General features: G+C 62.7%; 1 protein-coding gene across 3 annotated transcripts in view; it reads left to right on the forward strand.

The window, feature by feature from the left end:
* The first annotated feature begins 4,712 nt into the window (after nucleotides 1-4,712).
* The window catches only part of IL6ST (interleukin 6 cytokine family signal transducer), a 29,003-nt gene continuing 15,116 nt past the window's right edge, over nucleotides 4,713-18,599 (forward strand). For 2 of the 3 annotated variants that reach the window (XM_045571486.1, XM_045571487.1), the window contains exons 1-4: nucleotides 4,713-4,898; nucleotides 15,124-15,200; nucleotides 16,420-16,725; nucleotides 17,280-17,400. In XM_045571486.1, the coding sequence (XP_045427442.1) occupies nucleotides 15,137-15,200; nucleotides 16,420-16,725; nucleotides 17,280-17,400 (491 nt within the window). In that variant the 5' untranslated portion in view covers nucleotides 4,713-4,898; nucleotides 15,124-15,136. Of the gene's footprint in view, nucleotides 4,899-9,721; nucleotides 9,729-15,123; nucleotides 15,201-16,419; nucleotides 16,726-17,279; nucleotides 17,401-18,599 lie in introns of those variants that run through there. The other variant, XM_045571488.1, reaches the window with a different exon arrangement.

Raw genomic sequence — 18,599 nt, forward strand, 5'->3', positions numbered from 1 at the left:
TGAGTGTGCAGGGCAAGCCCTTTTCTGCTTCCTCGCATCTGGCCTCAGGCCACCCTGTGCGGGCCAGGGCTGCCTCCACGCCCCACCAGCCTCAGGGCGGCCCAGGCTGCCTCCACGCCCCACCAACCCTCAGGGCAGCCTGGCCAGAGCTGCCTCCGGCCCCACAGAGCCATCAGGGCAGTCAGGGCTGCCTCTGGCCCAACAGAGCCCTCAGGACTGCCAGGCCAGGGCTGCCTTTGACCCCCCAGCCCTCAGGGCGGTGGAATGCAAGGAAGGAGGGGAAGTGCCAAGGCCGCTCAGCCAGGAAGGAAGCGGCAGAGCAGGACTCCGGCCCTGACTCCGGCTTAGTCACGGCCGCCCTGGTGGGCCCACAGAGCATGTGCGTCCTCTTCATGGGGTGAGCTCGTCCGAATGCACCCCGGTGAGAGCACCCTCCCGCCGGACCCTGTGCTGAGCCTGAGTGTCTGTGGTCCCCTCGAAGAGAGGGGGACTGTCTGTCTGTCCCTGGTAATGCCTGAACCCAAGGCAAGACACCCACTTCATGCTAGTGTGCACCCCAATCCCACTTCCCATGTGGTTCGAACCAAGGTCCACGTCTGATGGAGGAAGGAACTCAGAGAGGCTGGTGGCTGCAGGCAGAAGCACACGGGAAGAATTCAGCAGGAACTGGCACACGTGAACGCAGGAGGCAAACCCAGCACCGGCCGGCAGAGAGAAAAGCTAACGGTCCTTTAGAAAAAGCGGGTCCTTCAGGATGACAGTCCTGCCCCTCGGCCCTCGGCCGGCGCCCCTCCAGTGGTCAGTGCTGCTCCAGCCCAGCCCCCGAGGGCCGGCCACCCTGGCCGCCTTCCCCCGGAGGGAATATTGTCCTCACCTCCCGGCTTATGGACCCACGGGCTCCCAGCACGGGGCCTGCTGTCCCTGAATCGAGTGCTTTCAGATGAGCGGTCAGCCCCTGCCTCAGAGCTAACAGCGAGTGTCCGGGCTCCGGGAAGGGTGGTGTCAGGGCTCCTGCGGGGGTGGAGGGTCCAAATCCCGGGAGGGGGTTCTGGAGCCAGCCGGCCACTCCAGGCTGCAGCCGGGCCAGGCCGCCTCGCCTCGGGGTGCCTGGGCACAGGGGTGCCCGGGACGGGGCGGGCCTGACTGGGGCTGCACGTCTGCGCTGGCCTGGCCTCTGCAGCTCCCTGTGGCCGAGATCGGCAAGGTCACTAGGCCCGGCCCTCGCCCCGGCTCCCGGAGGTCAGAGAAGGAGGGGGCGGGGTCCTCACCGGGATTAACCTCCGTGCAGAGTGAGTCCACTGTGAGCTCCGCTCTCCAGCGTCATTCAGCAAAGTGAAGTGCGGTGCGCGCCCACCGACACCCTGGGGAAGCTTCTGCTGGCCTCTCGGCTTTAAAAGGACGGCTGTGAGACTGCAGGATGTGGTGTCAGGATGGGGGTCACCTGAGACTCCCCATGATAAGGGGGCTTTGGGGTGCTGGTCGTGTGCTGTTCCCCGATCGGGGTGCACGTTACGTGGCTGTGAGCAGTCTGTGAGCATTTTCCAGTTGTATCTTAGCTCATCGGTCGGCAAAACCATTAGTCAACAGAGCCAACTATCAATAGGACAACAATTGAAATTTCTTTGGAGAGCCACGTTTTTTAAACTTAAACTTCTTCTAACGCCACTTCTTCAAAACAGGCTCGCCCAGGCCGTGGTATTTTGTGGAAGAGCACACTCATGGGGCCAAAGAGCCGCATGTGGCTGGAGAGCCACCATTTGCCGACCACTGTCTTAGCCTGTGCTGCTGCATATTTATTATCTTCAGGAAAATGTTTGAAATGGAGTCCTGGTGTCGCTCAGCTTATTGGGATGAAGTGGGTTTTTCCTGGTTTCTAGGTTGGGAATTTAGCTTCAGCCTGACTGAAGTTCCTGTTTCATCTCAAACTTCACTATGTGTGTCTCCGTGTGGTCTGCCCACCTGGCTCTGAGACGGGTGCTGAGCTCCCGACACCTGTGCCGTTCTGGTCGGCAAACGGAGGCTCTGAGGCTGCCGCCAGCTCGCCGGCTCACCGCTGAGTCCGCCATTTCAGTGTGTTTTCTAAGGAATTCCACGCTCACAACGAGAAAGCTGAGAGGAGGGTACTGAACGTGGGAGCTGCTGAAGCGAGACACAGGAGGAGGAACCCTTTGAAAAGGACCAGGGGAAGGACCAACCTCCGAAAGTGGAGAAAAGTGAAGGACGCTCACAGGGACGACCTAGGTTTTTCCAGGGAAAAGTGACAGCAGGGTCTGTGCCGGGAGGAGGGCTGGGCTGGGCTGACGAGGTCCCGGGAAAGGGGAGAGGGAACGGCGCTGCTGCTGTCACCGAGGCTGAAGGTCACAGACAAAGGTGCTCTGGGAGGGCAGCCCATGGCTGGCAAGAGCGCTCCCGCTCAGTAACCACCAGGAGGGAGAACAGAGACTGGCAGTCACGGAGGACGAGGGGCAGGGGCAGCGGCGGGTGGGTGGGGAGAGAATCCACGCACAGCCAGCCGGCACAGGTGGCGGCCTCACCTGATGACGGGTCGAGGTGCGGCCCCAGCTGCGGGTTTCGGATTCAGTGGCACTGAAAAGGATGAGACACGGTGGGTCAGGTGTGAGTCATTCCTGAAGATGTGAAACCACGGGGCGGAGGCAGAACCTGGGGGCGTGCCGAGGCGCGCACACAGGGTTTCGGGGGGCCCGCTGGGCACAGGCAAGGAGGTCTGTGGTGTCCTGGGCGGGGCCACACGAAGCCACTAGCCGGCAGGCCCAGCGTGCCCCCAGCTGGTTGTCAGCTTTGCTGAGTAACATCGCCCCCGGCTTTGCTCACCTTCTCAGCTAACCTGTGTCCTCAGCTCACCCTCTCTGCTTTTAATGATCTGAAATCCAAAATGGCCCCCACTTATCCACCCATTTTGGCAGGAATATGTGTGTATGTACATATATATATATATATATATATATATATATGTATAATTGCTTTCAGGGAGGAAGGAAGAGGGAGTGAGAGATAGACATCAGTGCCGAGAGAGAACCATGGATCGGCTGCCTGCTGCACGCCCCACACTGGGGATCAAGCTCGCAACCCAGGCCTGTGCCCTGACCGGGAATTGAACTGTGACCTCCTGGTTCATAGGTCGATGCTCAACCACAGAGCTTTCTAATGACCCATCCTTCCCCTGAAGGTGTCACTTCGGGGCCAGTGCCCTCCGGAGGTGTCTGCCAGGTCATCTCATTCCAACCGAGGGGCAGACACGCCCTCGCTGCTCTGAGCTCCATGACCAATGCCTTCTGTGGGCCTAGGATTCCCACCATCCATCCCCCCGAGGGGCGTTTCCTGGAGGTTGGGGCTGGGCTCACCCGGGAGCAGATCCCACGGAGGACTGGGTTTCCTGTCCCACGAGCTGAGTGACTTGTGCCCGGTCTCTCCCCATGGGAGAAGGCCACGTCTCCAGCGGTCTGGGGAGCACGGACAGAGTCCGAGTTCAGTAAGAGAACAGTCCCACAGGCTGAGCACACCCTCTGCAGCGCTTCCCGCACTTTAACTCCGCAGCCCCTGCAGCCGCCCTGTCAGAGCCTTCCCTCCCACTGGGAGGAAGCAGGGTTTAAACCACGGAACGGGGAGCCGGGAGGCGCACTGAGCCTGAGACACCGTCCCTGCGTGTTTGCTGGATCTGCAAAGTCTGCTGCCAGCGGCAGAGCAGGAGGGCCACGCAGGCACCTCCCTGGTTAGACACGGTGACAGGGGCGACCAGCCTGGGATAATGGATCCCCAGCCTGCCTGCGACTCTTTTAGCTCTGGACACACAGCAGGCCCGCTGCCTGTGTCTTTTAAAAATTACATGGTCACAACTAAGAAATAGTGTGGTGTGTTTTCCTCGCTGATTCCTCCAGGTAATGAAGAACCTTACAGTTGTGTTGGTCTGTGGGTGTAATTTGTGCCAGTCCTTAAACCTCTACTGCCCTCTGTAGCCTGGCATTGTTCCCAGGGAGCCCCTCACCCCACACAACACCCCCCCCCCCCACTCCCACATTCATATACACATGCACACACACACACTCCTACATTCACGTGCGCACGCGCGCACACACACACACACACACACACACACACAGAACGAAGTGGCTCTGCAGCTGTTTTCCCAGGGGGCGGCGGTGGGGTGGGGGCGAGATGCAGGGAGACCGGATTCGCTCCGGGTTCGGACACCCATGGGAGATACAGCCGCGAGGGTCCCGGCCTGGGCCCTGCCCCCCGCCCCCTTCGCTGGCGTAAAAGCAGGAACACCGCTGTCCGGTCTCCCCGGCCCGGCCGAAGCCCCGAGGCCGCCGCCTGCGGTCACCCCTCCGGGCGTCGAGCCTCCGCGTCCCCGGGGAGGCGCGTCCCGCTCCCCACGGAGCCCGCGGCCCCTCGCGGCCGGTCCCCGCGGGAGGCGAGCAGGGAGGCGGCACGAGGGCCTGGCGCCCGCCCTGGCTCCACGCGGGGCTCCCGCGGCACCGCGGGGCGGGGGCGGGGGCGGGAGGCGGGGGGGCGGGCCTCGATCCCGGCCTCACGCGCGGGCGGCCCCGGATCCGGGACGCTGGAGCGCGTTACGGGAATCCGGTCCCAGGCCCCGCCCCCGCCGTCCGGCCCCGCCCCCCGCCGTGCCAGCCGGCGGCCAATGGCCGGGCGCGCCGAGTCCGCGGCGGCCAATCGGCGCGCAGGCCCGCGGGGGCGGGGCGGGGCCCTGGGGACGGGGCCGCCGCGGGGAGGCGCCGGGCCTGCGGAGGACGAGGCCGGACGGACGCTGAGCGAGGGGACGCGGCGCGGCGAGGAGAGGCCGGCGCCCTGCGAGGCCGGGCCGGCGCCGCGGGACGAGCCGCGGAGCCCGGAGCCCGGAGCCCGGAGCGGCGCGCGAGGTGAGCGGCGGCGGGGCGCGGGCGAGGCGGGCGGCCTGGGCCCGGAGGCGGCCGCGGGGCCCGGCGGGCGGCGTCCCCATCGCGGCCCGAGCGCCGTCCCCGGTCCCGGCGGGAATCCCGCCTCCTCGTCCGCCCGGACCCCGCAGCCCGTCCCCTAATCTCAGCGCCCCGGCGGGGCGCCCTCAGCCTCCGGCCCCACAGCCCCCGGCCAGCACCCGGCACCTCCCCACACACAACACCCCCCCCAAACACACACCCCAAACACCCACACACACACCCAAACACACACCCCAAACACCCCCACACACACAACACCCCCCCCAAATACACACCCCAAACACCCCCCTAAACACACCCCAAACACCCCACACACACACCCCAAACACCCCCCCAAACACCCCCCCACCCCAAACACCCCCCCCACACCCCCCAAACACACACACACACACACACACACACATACCCCAAACACCCCCCAAACACACACACACACACACACCCCAAACACACCCCAAACACACACACACACACCCCAAACACACGCGCACCCCCGCTCCCTGTGGCGTCTGCCCCCCTCTTCCCGCCCCGCGCTCCCTCACCCCGGCCGCTCCGGCTCCTCTCCCGCCGGAGGTGAGGGGGGACCGGGGCGGGGGGCCGGGGCGAGGGGACCGTCCGGTGTTGTCGGGCGCCCTCCGCGGTCACCCCGCCCCCGGGCCCCCGCGGGCCGGTTGTGCGGGTCCCTCCCGCCCATAGCCCGTCCCGAGGAGGGAGCGGGCCCTGATCGCTCCGTCGCTGCCCCGGGCGCGGTGCCGATCGAACGGCCTCGGAGCCCTGGGCGCCCGGCCGGCCGGCCGGTGAGGGGGAGCGGTGAGCGGCAGCCCCGGAGCGCCCCGAGCCCCCGGAGGCGGCCGGGCCGGCGTGGGAGCGGCTGGGCCGGAGCGGGGCCGGCTCCTCGCGGGGCGGGCTGTTCCCGGCAGCGGGGCGGCAGGGCCATAGGCGGAGGGGGGGGGGGGGGACGGCATCGGTCTGTGGGCCTCGTCCCCGCCCGCCTTCCGGAGGTCAGCGCTGCCGCCGCCTGGGCCCGCTTCCTGGCGCCGCCGACCGGCCTTCCTGCTCTGGTCATTGGGGATCGGCCTTTTCCATTTATTTTAAGTTTCCTCGCCGCCTGGAGGGCAGGTTGGTGATTGCCAAACTGCGCAGGAGGTGTCCCGCGCTCCACGGAGAGGGAGGGGACCGAGGCCTGTCCCCCCTCCTACTCCCCCACACCTCATCTCTGCCCCCGACCCTTCATCTCCGCCCCCGACCCCCCATCTCTACCCCCGACCCCCCATCTCTGACCCCCGACCCTTCATCTCCCCCCGGACCCCTCATTTCTGCCCCCGACCCTTCATCTCCACCCCCAACCCCCCATCTCTGCCCCCAACCCCCCATCTCCGCCCCCAACCCTTCAATCTCCGCCCCCGACACCCCACCTCCGCCCCTGACACCCCATCTCCGCCCTGATACCCCATCTCTGCCCCTGACCCCCCATCCCCGCCCCCCGACACCCCATCCCCGACCCGACCCCCATCCCCGCCCCCTGACACCCCATCCCCGCCCCGACCCCCCATCCCCACCCCCGACCCCCTCATCTCCGCCCCCGACCCCCCCATCTCCGCCCCCGACCCCCCATCTCTGCTTCAGACACCCCATCTCTGCCCCGACCCCCCATCCGTGCCCCCAACACCCCATCTCCGCCCCCGACCCCCATCTCGGCCCCCGACCCCCCATCTCGGCCCCCGACCCCCCATCTCGGCCCCCGACCCCCCATCTCCGCCCCAGACCCTGTGCGGCCGCTGCCCCTTCCTGGGAGTGAGGACCTCAGCAGGATGTGCTTTCCCTGAGCCTCGCTCTCTTTCCTTCAGTTTGTCTTCCCTGTTGAACTATCACGGATGCCCCCTCCCCCATGGACCTCCCCCCCTACTTTCTCCCCCTCCCCCAGGCCCTCCTGCTCTGTCCTCTGTCTGTCCACATAAGTGCAGAAGTTCGCTGGTCAGCCTTTCCTCCCACCCCCTTCCCGCTGAGACCCCGCGGGCTGTTCTGTGCGCCTGCCTCTGGGTCTGTTTTGTCCCTCAGTTTACTGTGCTCACTGGGTTCACTGGAGGGAGAGCGCCCTGTCTTATTCCTCAGTCTGGTCCTCGCAGGCACCGCCCTGCTGCCGGGCGGGGTAAGAGGCCGCCCTCCCTTTGCCGCTGGCTGCGTGGTATTCCGGGTTAGATGGCCCAGCTGCTGACCCGCTCCTCCCCGATGGGCTCGCCGCTGTGTCCGGATCGTGTCCTCGTAAATAGCACAGCCGTGCTGTGGGGTGCATGTGTTCCTTCGGGGAGCCTCTTCCCATGGAGTCGGGGCTCCCACTGCACCGTTTGCTGCCTGGCTCCTGGAGAAGCTGGGAGAGCCTCGGAGGGCAAAGGCAGTCTGTTCAGCGTGGGTTCCCTCCCAGCTTCCCGACCGCACACCAGGGAGACCTCGCACTGCCTGTGGCCTCGGGAGCTCCAGGCTGGCGCTGACGCGGCGGCTGTCGGCCTGGCCCTGGCCTGAGCGCAGGCAGTCCTGATGGGGTACCCACTTGCCGAGATACTGGAAATGGGGAGGGTCCGAGGGTGCCGGGGTCAGCCCGAGCGTGGTGGGATTCGGATAGGGAAGAGGGGGCCGTTGCAAGCAGAGGTCAACTAGAAAGGGCCAGGCCGGTCCAAGGCGGGAGTTGGAGCTTACGTGGCTGACACATTTGGATTGTTCACCCTTTACAAAGCCTGTAGGGAAGAGTGATGCTGTAACGTTGTGTTTTAGAGGCTTTTATCCACCGGGAGCGTTCAGAAGATTGGCAGAGAGGGCTGGAAGCCAGGGGCAGGGTAACCATGGTGTGCTCCTGCATCTGTTGGGTCAGGCGGAGGGCGGAAAGAGCACTCAGAAGGCCGCACGGACGGAGCCGGGAGTGGTTTGTAGCTGAGGACAGCTGAAAGGTGAAGGATAGGCGGGAGGCAGCCCAGCCATCGGCTTAGGCCGTTCGGAGGACAGTCTTTTCCGACGGGCAGAGAGAAGAACGGTGACTTTCGAGGAAGGTGTGTGCGTGTCTGTACACACGGGTGCATGACCTGTGTGGGTGTTGTCTTCAGACCTGTTACATCCATGTGCACCAGAGACGGGAAGCTCAGGGCGATGACAGGGAACGGGGATTTAAAAAGGGCCCCGCCAGGATGGCGATGTCATGTTGCTGAGGGTCACAGCTGGTGTTTTTAAATGAGGTGCCAGACTTCTGGGTTCCCACAGAGCCAGGAGATAAGCCAGCCGAGATTTCCTGCGAGACCAGGAGATAAGGGCAGAGGCAACCACGCTGTGGTTACGTGGGCCGCGCTCGAGAGGCAGGGACGCCAGCCCAGGGCAGGCCTCGAGCCCTCGCCGTGTTCGGGCTCCGGGCCTCCCTCGTCGGTGCCGGTCCAGTGTCCAGGAGACTCGGTGGGAATCCAGGTGGCTGATGGGCGGTGAGTGACGTGGGGCTCGTGTAGGTTCCCGTCTTAAAGCTGCAGAGCAGGCGACCCCTCCTCCGCACAGGGAACCCGTGGCCAGTGAGCCTGGGTGCCCTGCCTGAGGGCACCGTTCGTGTGACGCTGCTCAGCGGACCTCCGCACTCTGGCCGGCTGTGTCCCCTGTGCTCCTGACCGTGCCTTCCCGCTGGTCCTCGGGCGTCTGCTGTGTGTACCTCCCCCCGCCCTGCCCCAGCCCCTCACCGGAGGTCGAGGGCCAGGCTAGATCCCACAGCGCCCTCCAGGGTTAGGGGCGCTGTCTTCCCTGCAGAAACCCTGGCTCACCCACAGCTGGCTTCCCTGGGCCGCTCTGCCCTGGCGTTCCCTGCATTTCTGTACCCCCCTCTGAGCCCCCAGGCAGGTGCCCCCTCTGAGCACCCAGGCCTGTGCCCCCCTCTGAACTTCGAACTCACTCAGGAAGAGCTATCATTTGGCTTCAAGGGCGACATGTGTAAAAGGCCTTCTCTGAACTGTGAGGACGCGTTTCCTGCCAGCATCCTACATGCAGGCCCCTGATCCACCTGGGGGGTCTGTCTGGGAGGAAGTGGGGCTCTGGGCTACTTGGTTATTACTGTTATTATTTTGCAATACCCGCCCGCCCCCCAGTCATAGGAGGTGCTTTTCTTTTTGTAAAGAAATATATTTTATTGATTCCAGAGAGGAAAGGAGAGAGGGAGAGAGATAGAAACATCAGTGATAAGAGAGAAACATTGATGGGCTGCCTCCTGCACACCCCTACTGGAGTTTGAGCCCACAAGCCAGGCATATGTCCTTGGCCGGAATCGAACCTGGGACCATTCAGTCCGCAGGCTGACGCTCTATCCTCTGAGCAACACCAGCTAGGGCATGAGATGCTTTTCTAAAAATTAGATACTGCCTTGGCAGTTTGGCTCAGTGGATAGAGTGTCGGCCTGCAGACTGAAGGGTCCCGGGTTCGATTCCGGTGAAGGGCCCGTTACCTGGGTTGTGGGCTCCTCCTGGGCCAGCACCCTGGTCAGGGCGAGGGGGGGAGTCAACCAATCGATGTGTTTCTCTCACATCCATGTTTCTCTCTGTCTTTCCCTCTCTCTTCCACTCTCCCTGAAATCCAGTGGGAAATATCCTCAGGTGAGGGTCAACAACAACAAAAAGGTATTAAGTTAATTCAGGGTGGCAACAAAGGTAGGCTTGCCGTTGTGAGTGACGGAACAGTCCCTTCCTGTGTTACGTTACCGAGTGTGCTGTTTCCCAGGTGAGCCGCGGGCCTGCCTGTGCCCTGCCGCGTGCTTGGGTCTGAGCAGGCGGAAGCCGTTTTCTCACCCCGGGAGCCCATGAGCACGGGAGCCAGAGCCTCACCCTCGTCAGAGGTTCAGAGGCAGAAAGGGAGGAGGAGGCACGCGTGGCCTCTGAGCTGAGGCCATCTCAGGCCTGGGGGGGCGGGGGGTGTGGCGTGCGCTTGCCGGATGAGAAGAGCAGATGGTCTGTAGTTCGTCCTTCCCTTACGTCCTTCCTAAGACGTTATTTCCGGGAGTCGCTTGTTAGGGGCCAGGCCCAGGTGAGAATTCTTCAGGGAAGGTAGTTTCTCTGGCCCTGCGGTCTCGATTACATTTTCCTCAGAGTTCACAGGCCAGAGTGGTCCGCAGGGGCAGGCCTATTCTGAACCCCACGTCTGTTCCTGGACTCGGCAGCCACACCCTGAGGGCTTGCTGCTTCCCTGCCAGTGCCGTGGCTCAGTTCCTGAAAGCCGGCAGCAGTGTGTTCAGCAGATGGTGGTCTCCTCACCAGTGCTGCTTGCTCTTCCTGGGAGCTGGCGTGGGCTATTCTCTGGCATTTCCCGTGAAATCTTGCGCTGGTTGTGCAATCCGCAGCCACTCTGCAGTTCGGGTTTGGGCCTCATTGCTCTGGACTGGGAACAGGAGAAGGACGTCCCTGCCCGTATGTCCCTCCCCTGGACGCTCAGGCTCGCAGGAAGCTCGGAAGGCTCCACCGTGTTGGTCACAAGCTGCTGTGTAGTCCGGCTGGGGTGTTCCTGGACGCAGTCGAGTCTGGATGCTGCTGTGAACAGGGCTTTTGTCACATTCCTGATTCCTGTTATCGTTATCGACGTCGAGGCACGCTGTCCTTCTTGTGATCTTCCCTGCAGCAGTTACGTTGAACGTGCACTGGTCCCGACAGCCTGGCACCGGGTTCTAATTCCTGATGGAGGACCCTCTGCGGGCTCTTCTTTCTCCCCTTGATGTCCATCCGTTTGGTTGTTGTATGTTTGAGGAAGCTGCCAGACGGTGCAGAGTGACGGACGACCCCCAGCATCTCCCTGTCCTGGCCTTCAGGGGGGAAGGCCTCCGAGCTGCGTCTGCCATAGGAGGAAGCTCCCTGCCGCCCGGCGGCTCTGCAGCAGCCGGGGCTGGGGGAGACACGGGCTGTCTGACCCCGAGTGTGCGCTCAGCCAGGCAGTCAGCACTTCACCGTGAGCTCCTGCCCCAGCCGGAACGGGGCTGGTCCCCTGTATGTGCCAGGTCCAGCAGCACACCGGCACGGCAAGCACTGAACGTGTCCGCTGCGTGATGGGCCTCACGTGTCGGTGCACGGACAGACTGTGGTCTAGCCAGGCCCCGGCTCTCGCGTGGATGTCGCTTTCGTTTCTCTTGGAAAGTACCGGGAGGGAGAGCTGAGCACACAGTGTTTGTTTTCTTAGCTGTTTCCTTCTTGGTGACGAGTCTGCTCAGATATGCGGCTCGCCTGTTAATTAGGTTTGTTTTCTTAGTGTAAAAACACGTTCTGGAATAGGTCTTTGTTGGGAAATGGATTTATAAGTGTTCCCTCCCAATCTGTGGCTGGTCTTTTATCCTCTCACCGTGTTTTTTAAAGAGCAGGAGCCTCCGTTTTGATGAAGCCTCATTTATCAATCAGTGTCGTGTCTAAGAAATCTTTGCTAACAACTTCCCAGAGGTTTCTCGAAGTTTTGGGTTTTACATGTAGGTCCATGCATGGGTTCACGTGAGTTTTGGTAAAAGTCTTATTGGGACTCGGCCGTGCCCCGTGTCTACACGTTGTCTGTGGCCCCGTTAGCACTCCCGTGGCAGAGGGCCTGGTTGCAGGAGAGGGGAGGCCCTCGGAGCCTGACCTGTGTGCTGCCGGGCCCTTCCCAGGACCTGCTTGCCCCATGTGAGAAGGTGCTTGGGCGACGGAGGAAAAGATGGGGGGAGTGTGAGCAGCGCGGCTGGCAGGGAGCCCGGGTGAGGAGGTGAGTGTGAACAAAGCTGTAGGAACTAGTGTTTACTATTGTGACCCCGTTTGTATAAAACAAAGAAGTGCCTGTTACGGAATGTAAGGTTATGCACGTGGGCAGTTGACAAGATCCGCGCCCCTGTGTTCAGTGTTACTTACAAAGCCAAGACCCGGTCTGTCCGCAGCGGGAGCTGTCCTCAGCGGGGATGGGAAGGTGCGTGTGGACTCTGGGTGAAGAGAAGGGAGCCTGCGTTGGTGATGACAGAGGTGGCCTGCGGGCGCTGTGCTCCGGGCGTCGTCTGGAAGCCGTGCGATCTCCCTCACGTGTGGAACATGAAATGACACGAGGGTAATGTAGAGAGAAGACGCTGAGCTGCGAGAGGCAGATGGGAGGGGGTGAGTTTTATGTTTGGGGTCCTCCGACCACAATAGCTGTAGCAGTGCAGCACGAAGAAATAAAAAGAACGGGAAATTTGCAAGATTACCCACGAAATTGCTCAGTTGTTACCTTGGTGGATTATAGAGAATTTTCACTTGACGTTTTTCCATTTCTTTTTATTTGAAAATTTAAAAATACGTATTTCTTTGCCTCATAACACGTCATTGTTATAAATTTAACTTCTGATATGTCACTCAGTCCTAGCCGAGGTGCTGTGTCTCCAGCTGCCTCAGCGTGGCCGGGCCGGCCGTCGGTGCTGGGAGCAGAGCTCCCCAGGTCCGGCAGGAGTCCGCTTCAGCTTCAGAGCAGCTTTTGAGAGCCTGTGCAGGTCTCGGGGAGCGTGTGTGCAGCACTGTTATAATTAGACGAGAGGCCCTGTGCACGAAGTTCATGTGGGGTGTGGGGGGAGCGTCCCTCAGCCTGCACCCTCTCTTATCCTCTAAATGCTCCCCCCTGCCAGCCCGATCGCCCCTGACTGCTCTCCCCTGCCGGCCTGATCGCCCCTAACCGCTTCTGCCTCAGCCCCTGCCACCGTGGCTTTGTCCGAACGATGTCCAGAAGATGTCTGGTCTAATTAGCATATTGCCCTTTTAGTAATACAGACTATACCAGTGGCTGACAAACTCATTAGTCAACAGAGCGGCAAACCATGGCTTCCGGCCACGGGACTAGACGCTCTGCAGGAGAGGCGGGGAGAGGGGCGCTGATGGCAGCTTCAGGGGAACGTTGCGTCCAGGGTGCGAGGCGGAGGAAGGAGCAGTCCTGGCCCCTCCGCCGTTACAGCAGGTCCGAGCGCAGCGGTGCTGCGTGTCTCCCTCCGCCCCCACCTCTCCTGGCCGTCCTTTCAGAACGGAGAGGTGGCTCTGCAGCATCCTGGCCGAGCGTGGCGCGTGGTGGGCGCGGCGCCCACAGCCACGGAGCCCTGCCGTGGGGCTGCCCCCTGCTCGCGTGTTCTGCGCTCCAGGAACGCGCGTGAGGTGATCGTGGGGAATGAGGAAGGAGTCGGGGGAGTGGCCTCTCCTGCACCTGTCAGTCAGTCAGCGCGCGGCTGTGGAGTAGCTTTGTGAGCGGCTGGGCTGCCGTGCGGATGGGGAGGCTGTGAGCGGGGAGGGGCAGCTTCGTTTGGGAGAAGAGCCTTTTCCAATGTAAACTGTTTACTTTGGACCGTGCTTGCGTCAGAGGGAGGACATGGGGCGTGGCAGGGCGGGTGGGGCGCCTCCCACCTAGCCTCCGCCAGTGTCCAAGTGGAGTCTCTGCGCACGGAAGGAAGGAAGGAAGTTCGTGTGGTCTGATCTCTCTCCTGTCGCTTTGTGCACACGTGACAAACGCGCTCTGTGCTAACGTGTTGTGAGAGCTGACACGGCTGCGCATGCAGGCCCCTCCTGGGCTGCGTGTGCCCTGGGCTGCGTGTGCCCGGCTTCACCGGGCACTTTGCAGAATCGCAGGTGGCTTCGGTCTGTCCCGGACTTTCGTGAATGACCGGCCGTCGTGGCTGGCACACGCCTCTCGGTGCAATGCCAGGTTCAGCCGTCGGTGTGCAGCTGTGATCGGTCCCGTGCCGCAGGTTTGTTTAATTGGGTTGTTGTGAATCACTCACTGTGATGTGCCGTCTCAGCTGAACGGCTCTGGGAGGCTGTGCCGCTGGCACGGTGGCTGGTGCGAGGGCCTGAGTCACCACAGGGTCTGTTCTCACCGCACAGGGAGGGTGTGTCGGACACTGGTGTTCGTTGTTACTGTTTCATGACTGCACCTCCCATGTCCACAAAGCGCGCGTGCGAGCTCGTGGTGCACCAGCATCCATCACGCCCAGAACACGCCCCACCTCCCAGAATGCTTACTGGCCCTCTGCTCAAGACGCCCCCTCCTCCGAGATACCCCGTCCCCAGAGAGGACCCCTCCCCCGGGACGCCCCTTCCCCCGAGACGCCCCCTCCCCCGGGACGCCCCCTCCCCCGGGACGCCCCCTCCCCCGGGACGCCCCCTACCCCGGGACGCCCCCTCCCTCGAGACGCCCCCTCCCACGAGACACCCCCTCCCCCGGGACGCCCCTCCCCCGGGACGCCCCCTCCCCCGGGACGCCCTCTGACCCGGCCTCTGTGCCTGGCTGTGCACTGCAGCGTGCTGGTCTGCACCTGCCTGCCCTTGTCACGTGGGTCCCGTTCCGGAGTAGATGTGCGTGGTCCGACCTCACCGCAGCGACTCAGTGTCCAGGACAGCGCCCACTGTGGGGAGCTGCCCTGAGCTCAGCGTGGGGAGGTGCCCTCGCTCCGCCGTGCGGTGTTGGCGAGGAGGCGGGTCTCAGGAGGGGCTCTGCCTGGTGCAGGGCTGCAGGCTGCTTCCCAGAGCATCCTGGGCAGGGGCCCTTTCTCTTTGCTGTGACGGGGTGTGTGTGCCATCGCATCTGTGAGTTACTTGTATTTCCTTTCCTGTGCGTTGCCTCTTGGGCTCCCTTGGCTGTCTGTCTCCTGGGGATCTCAGGGATGTGTAGGCGTCCTCGTGTATTGGGGGTGGGGGGTGGTCATGCTGTGCGTCCCGGCTTTTTCCTCTGTGCAGGGAGCTTGAGGCGGTTCTGATGGGTCTGCCAGCAGACACGCGTCTCCAATGCTCCCTCAGAGGACTTCCTAAAAGAACAGGCGCCTTCTCACTCACCTGAGGAGGAGTCGTTTTCCAGCTCTGTTTGTAACATTCTTATTGATTTTTAGAGGGAGGGAGGGGGAGAGAGAGAAACATTGATGAGAGAGAAGTATCACTAACTGGCTGCCCACTGCATGCCTCCCACTGGGGATCGAGCCTGCAACCCGGGCGTGTCCTGACGGGGAGTCCAACTGGAACCTCTGGGTCCTGGGCCAGCGCACAGCCGTGGAGCCACACGGCCGGCTCCCACTCCGCTGACGTAGCGGTAACTTCGGGAGGACAGCAGAGACCCGGCTGTCTTCTGCCCCTTTTAGAGAGCGGGCTGGGGGAGCAGGAGGCTGGGGAAGGTGCCGGAGGAGTGACAGTGATGTTCCGTTCTCTTACAGACTCGCCCGCACCATGTCGGCCCCGTGGACGCGGACGCTGCCCGCCCTGCTGCTGCTGTTCATGGCGGCCTGCATGGGTAAGTGCCCAGGGCCCCCCAGCCCGGCAGGCGTTCTCACCGCAGATCACAGCGCCGGCTCCGGCTTATCCTCCGAGCGCCGCGGCTGCGAGGACGTTGCCTCGGTGATTTACGAAGTGGGACGCTGTGGGCTCAGTAACAACGGCTGTCGGTGGGAAGGGAGACTGCTTTTAAATGAAGGATTAGGAGACCCGTCAGCTGTCGCTTCACCTGACGCTGAGGCTGGAGCCGCGGTGGGACGGGCGTCAGAGGGCCGCCAGGCGCAGAGCCTCCACAGCAGCACGGCCCATCTGCACGCTGCACGGCCTGCCAGGTGCTGCGGCAGGGCTTGGTGGCACGTGTCTCCCCGTGGGCTGGGCACCCGCACGCACCCCGGCTCCAGGGCAGGGCCACGAGGAGAGGCGTGCTTGAGGAGGTGGTGTTTGCACGGCCCGGCCTGGAAGTCAGTGGCACACCCTGCGACGGGGCAGGTGTGGGCAGCGCAGAACCGAGGGGGAGGCGGCAGCTGTTTTTGGACAGACTGCTCGCCGCCTCTGACCTCCTGGGTCAGCGAGTTGACCCTGGGCCACCAGCCAGCTCAGCATTGATCTGTTTGGACCTGCAGCGGCGAGTGCCAGCCGTGTCCTCATGTTCCCTCTAACGTGTGCTATTGCGTGTTCCAGCCCACGTTCCCACCCTCCCACAGGGCACCCGGCTGCTGTATCCGTGCCTTTCTTAGTGGAAGCCGCTTTCTACAATCTGGTCTCCGGGAGCGGGCGCCTGTGAAAACGGGGTTACCTGGGAAGGGGCTTTTACGCCTTGTTTCTCTCTGGAAACGTGAACATTCCCCATTTCTCCTATCACTCTCGTTCTGCGTGGTTAAAACTACTGACTCCCTGGTCATATCGTCTGTTCTTTAACTCGAAGTTAAGTTTATGTTGCTGTCCCCTTAGTCTAGATCAGGCGGCCTGCAGAGGAGTCTGATCCGGCCCGCCAGGTTTTTTGGGCAGTGAGCGCAGCCGAGGTGTTACAGTAGGAATTAGTAGTTCATATAGTCCGGCCCTCCAGCTCTCTGAGGGACCGTGATCTGGCCCCCACTTTAAACAGTTTGAGGACCCCTGGTAGAGGCTGTGCCCGGAGCGCTGCCCTGGGGTCCCGGGCGGTGTCCCGGGCAGGTGACGGGCGGCCAGGCCACAGCCGGGGAGACGCAGCCGCACCACGTGCGCCTTTGCTTGTCCAGGGGAACTCCTGGATCCCTGCGGCTACATCGTCCCCGAGGCTCCGGTCGTGCGGCTCGGCTCTAACTTCACGGCGGTCTGCGTGCTCCGGGAGAAGTGCATGGACTACTTCCACGTCAACGCCTCCTACATCTTCTGGAAGACCAACCACGAGACGGTGCCCCGCGCACAGTACACCGTCCTGAACCGCACGGCGGCCAGCGTCACCTTCGCCGACGTCGGCCTGCTCAGCACCCAGCTCACCTGCAACGTCCACGCGTTCGGGCAGATCGACCAGAACGTGTACGGCGTCCGCGTCCTCTCCGGCCGTGAGTGCTCAGTCCCCGGGATTGCGTGTGCGTGTGTGCGGGAGTCTGAGGAGATACAGGCCTCGTCCGGCCAGTGCCTTTTAAAAACAAGCTTAGGAGCGGAGCCACAGTGTCATTACCAACATGCAGAACCCCTGAAACCCTGGGCTGTCGTTTACGGAAAAGTCCCCTGACAGGAGAGGCCCTCCTCCCAGAGGAGGCTTGTCGAGTTAAACCTGCGAGTTGGTTCAGAGTCACCTGCAGTGAGCGAGCGCCTGAGCAGGGGAGTGAGAGTGGGAGGAGTCTGTGTCCAGGCAGGTGAGCTGGCAGGAGGCGCTGAGGCCGGGTCTGCCACCTGCCCTTGGCTCTGCTTCCGCCCCCACCAGAAGGGCGGAGGGAGAGAGCCCGGTGAACGCGTGTCTCCGCCTGTCTCCTCTCGCCGAGGCGCACACACTGCCTCCAGAGGGCGCTCTGGGGACGCGGTGCTCTGCGCTCAGGGAGCCCCTGTTCGGCGGGTGTGAATGCGTGCTGGTGGTGGACGCGGGCGTCTGACAGTCACTCCCTTCCCCTCCCAGTGCCTCCGGAGAAGCCCACGAACCTGAGCTGCATTGTGAACGAGGGGAAGAGGATGACGTGCCAGTGGGACCCGGGGCGGGAAACGCACCTGGACACGAACTTCACCCTCAAGTCCGAATGGCAAGTCCTTGGTCCGGCTGTCCCCGTGTGTGAGGTCGGGCGGTGCGGGGTTGTATTTGTCCAGCAGGAACGTCAAATGCAGGTTTTAAACACTTTATTGGACCTTCAGCGTTAAAACATCGGAAGCGTGAGAGGGGGAGGGGTCGTGTAATGAATCTGTGTGCCACCGCCCCGCTTTAGTGACGGCAGCTCTCGGCATGTGCCTTATGTGTACACCCCCCAGCTGGTCTGAGGTCACGTTACACATCCGTGACTATTCTAGTCATGTTTCTAAAGGATACAGACACTTTACATTCCACCGTCACACCCAAGTGTGCCTGACGCTACCTGAGCGCTGTCGTCACGTTTCAGTTGGTGCTTTTCCTCGGTTTGGGTTTATACTTTCACTTTAAGAAACAACAAGCACATGTACGTTTTCTTCATGGATGCATAATGTAAATGTGAGTGAGGGGAGAAACCACCTGAACTTCCTGTGGAGACAGAGGTCTGAGAGCGGTCACCTGGCCTGCCTGGCGGGCCGGGGCTCGTCTGGGTAACACAAACCCTGTCCGCACCCCTCCCCGTGCCCCCTGCGCAGAGGCCGCCGGCCGGGAGGACTGTGCAGCCGGAGGACTGTGCATGAAGGGAGAGCAGCGGCACTGAGCGCGCGGCGGGGAGGAGCGGGGATCAGGGGCGGGCCGAGGGGCATGCTGGATGGAGTAGGCGTCTGAGAACAACTCTGTGTAGATACAGATCGGACGTGTTTTAAGATAAGAGGTCAGTGTGCCGCTCCAGCACAGCAGGTCGGTGAGCCCGAGGGGGCGGTGAGGGATTGGACAGATGAGAATGCAGCTGGGGCCTGGTGGGGCGCTGCTTCTCTGGTGGAGAGACCACTGCGGCCTGCAAGCGGAGTGTTCATAGTCAGAGCGCACACAGCAAACATGCTGGCAGTGTACCTGCGAGCTTCCCTTGTTTGGCAGCACCTGCTGCACCTCCCACCGGCCGTTAGGACCCAGGCAGGAGCAGGGAGCGCTCTCAGGCCAGGCTTAGTCAGCGTAAGAGGGCCCTGCCTCCACGCTGGGACTTGTTTGTGGCCCTGCCAGGTCAGCCCGAGGCTTAGCCCTGTAGCCGCCCCTGCAGGTCAGCTTTTAAGGAGGTCTGTTTTAGCAGCCGGTTATTTCAGACGCTCGTGTTTCCGGTCTCCTCTGATGCCGACCCTC

This window comes from Pipistrellus kuhlii, unplaced genomic scaffold, assembly GCF_014108245.1.
Source record: "Pipistrellus kuhlii isolate mPipKuh1 unplaced genomic scaffold, mPipKuh1.p scaffold_m20_p_4, whole genome shotgun sequence".
Taxonomy (NCBI): Eukaryota; Metazoa; Chordata; class Mammalia; order Chiroptera; family Vespertilionidae; genus Pipistrellus; species Pipistrellus kuhlii.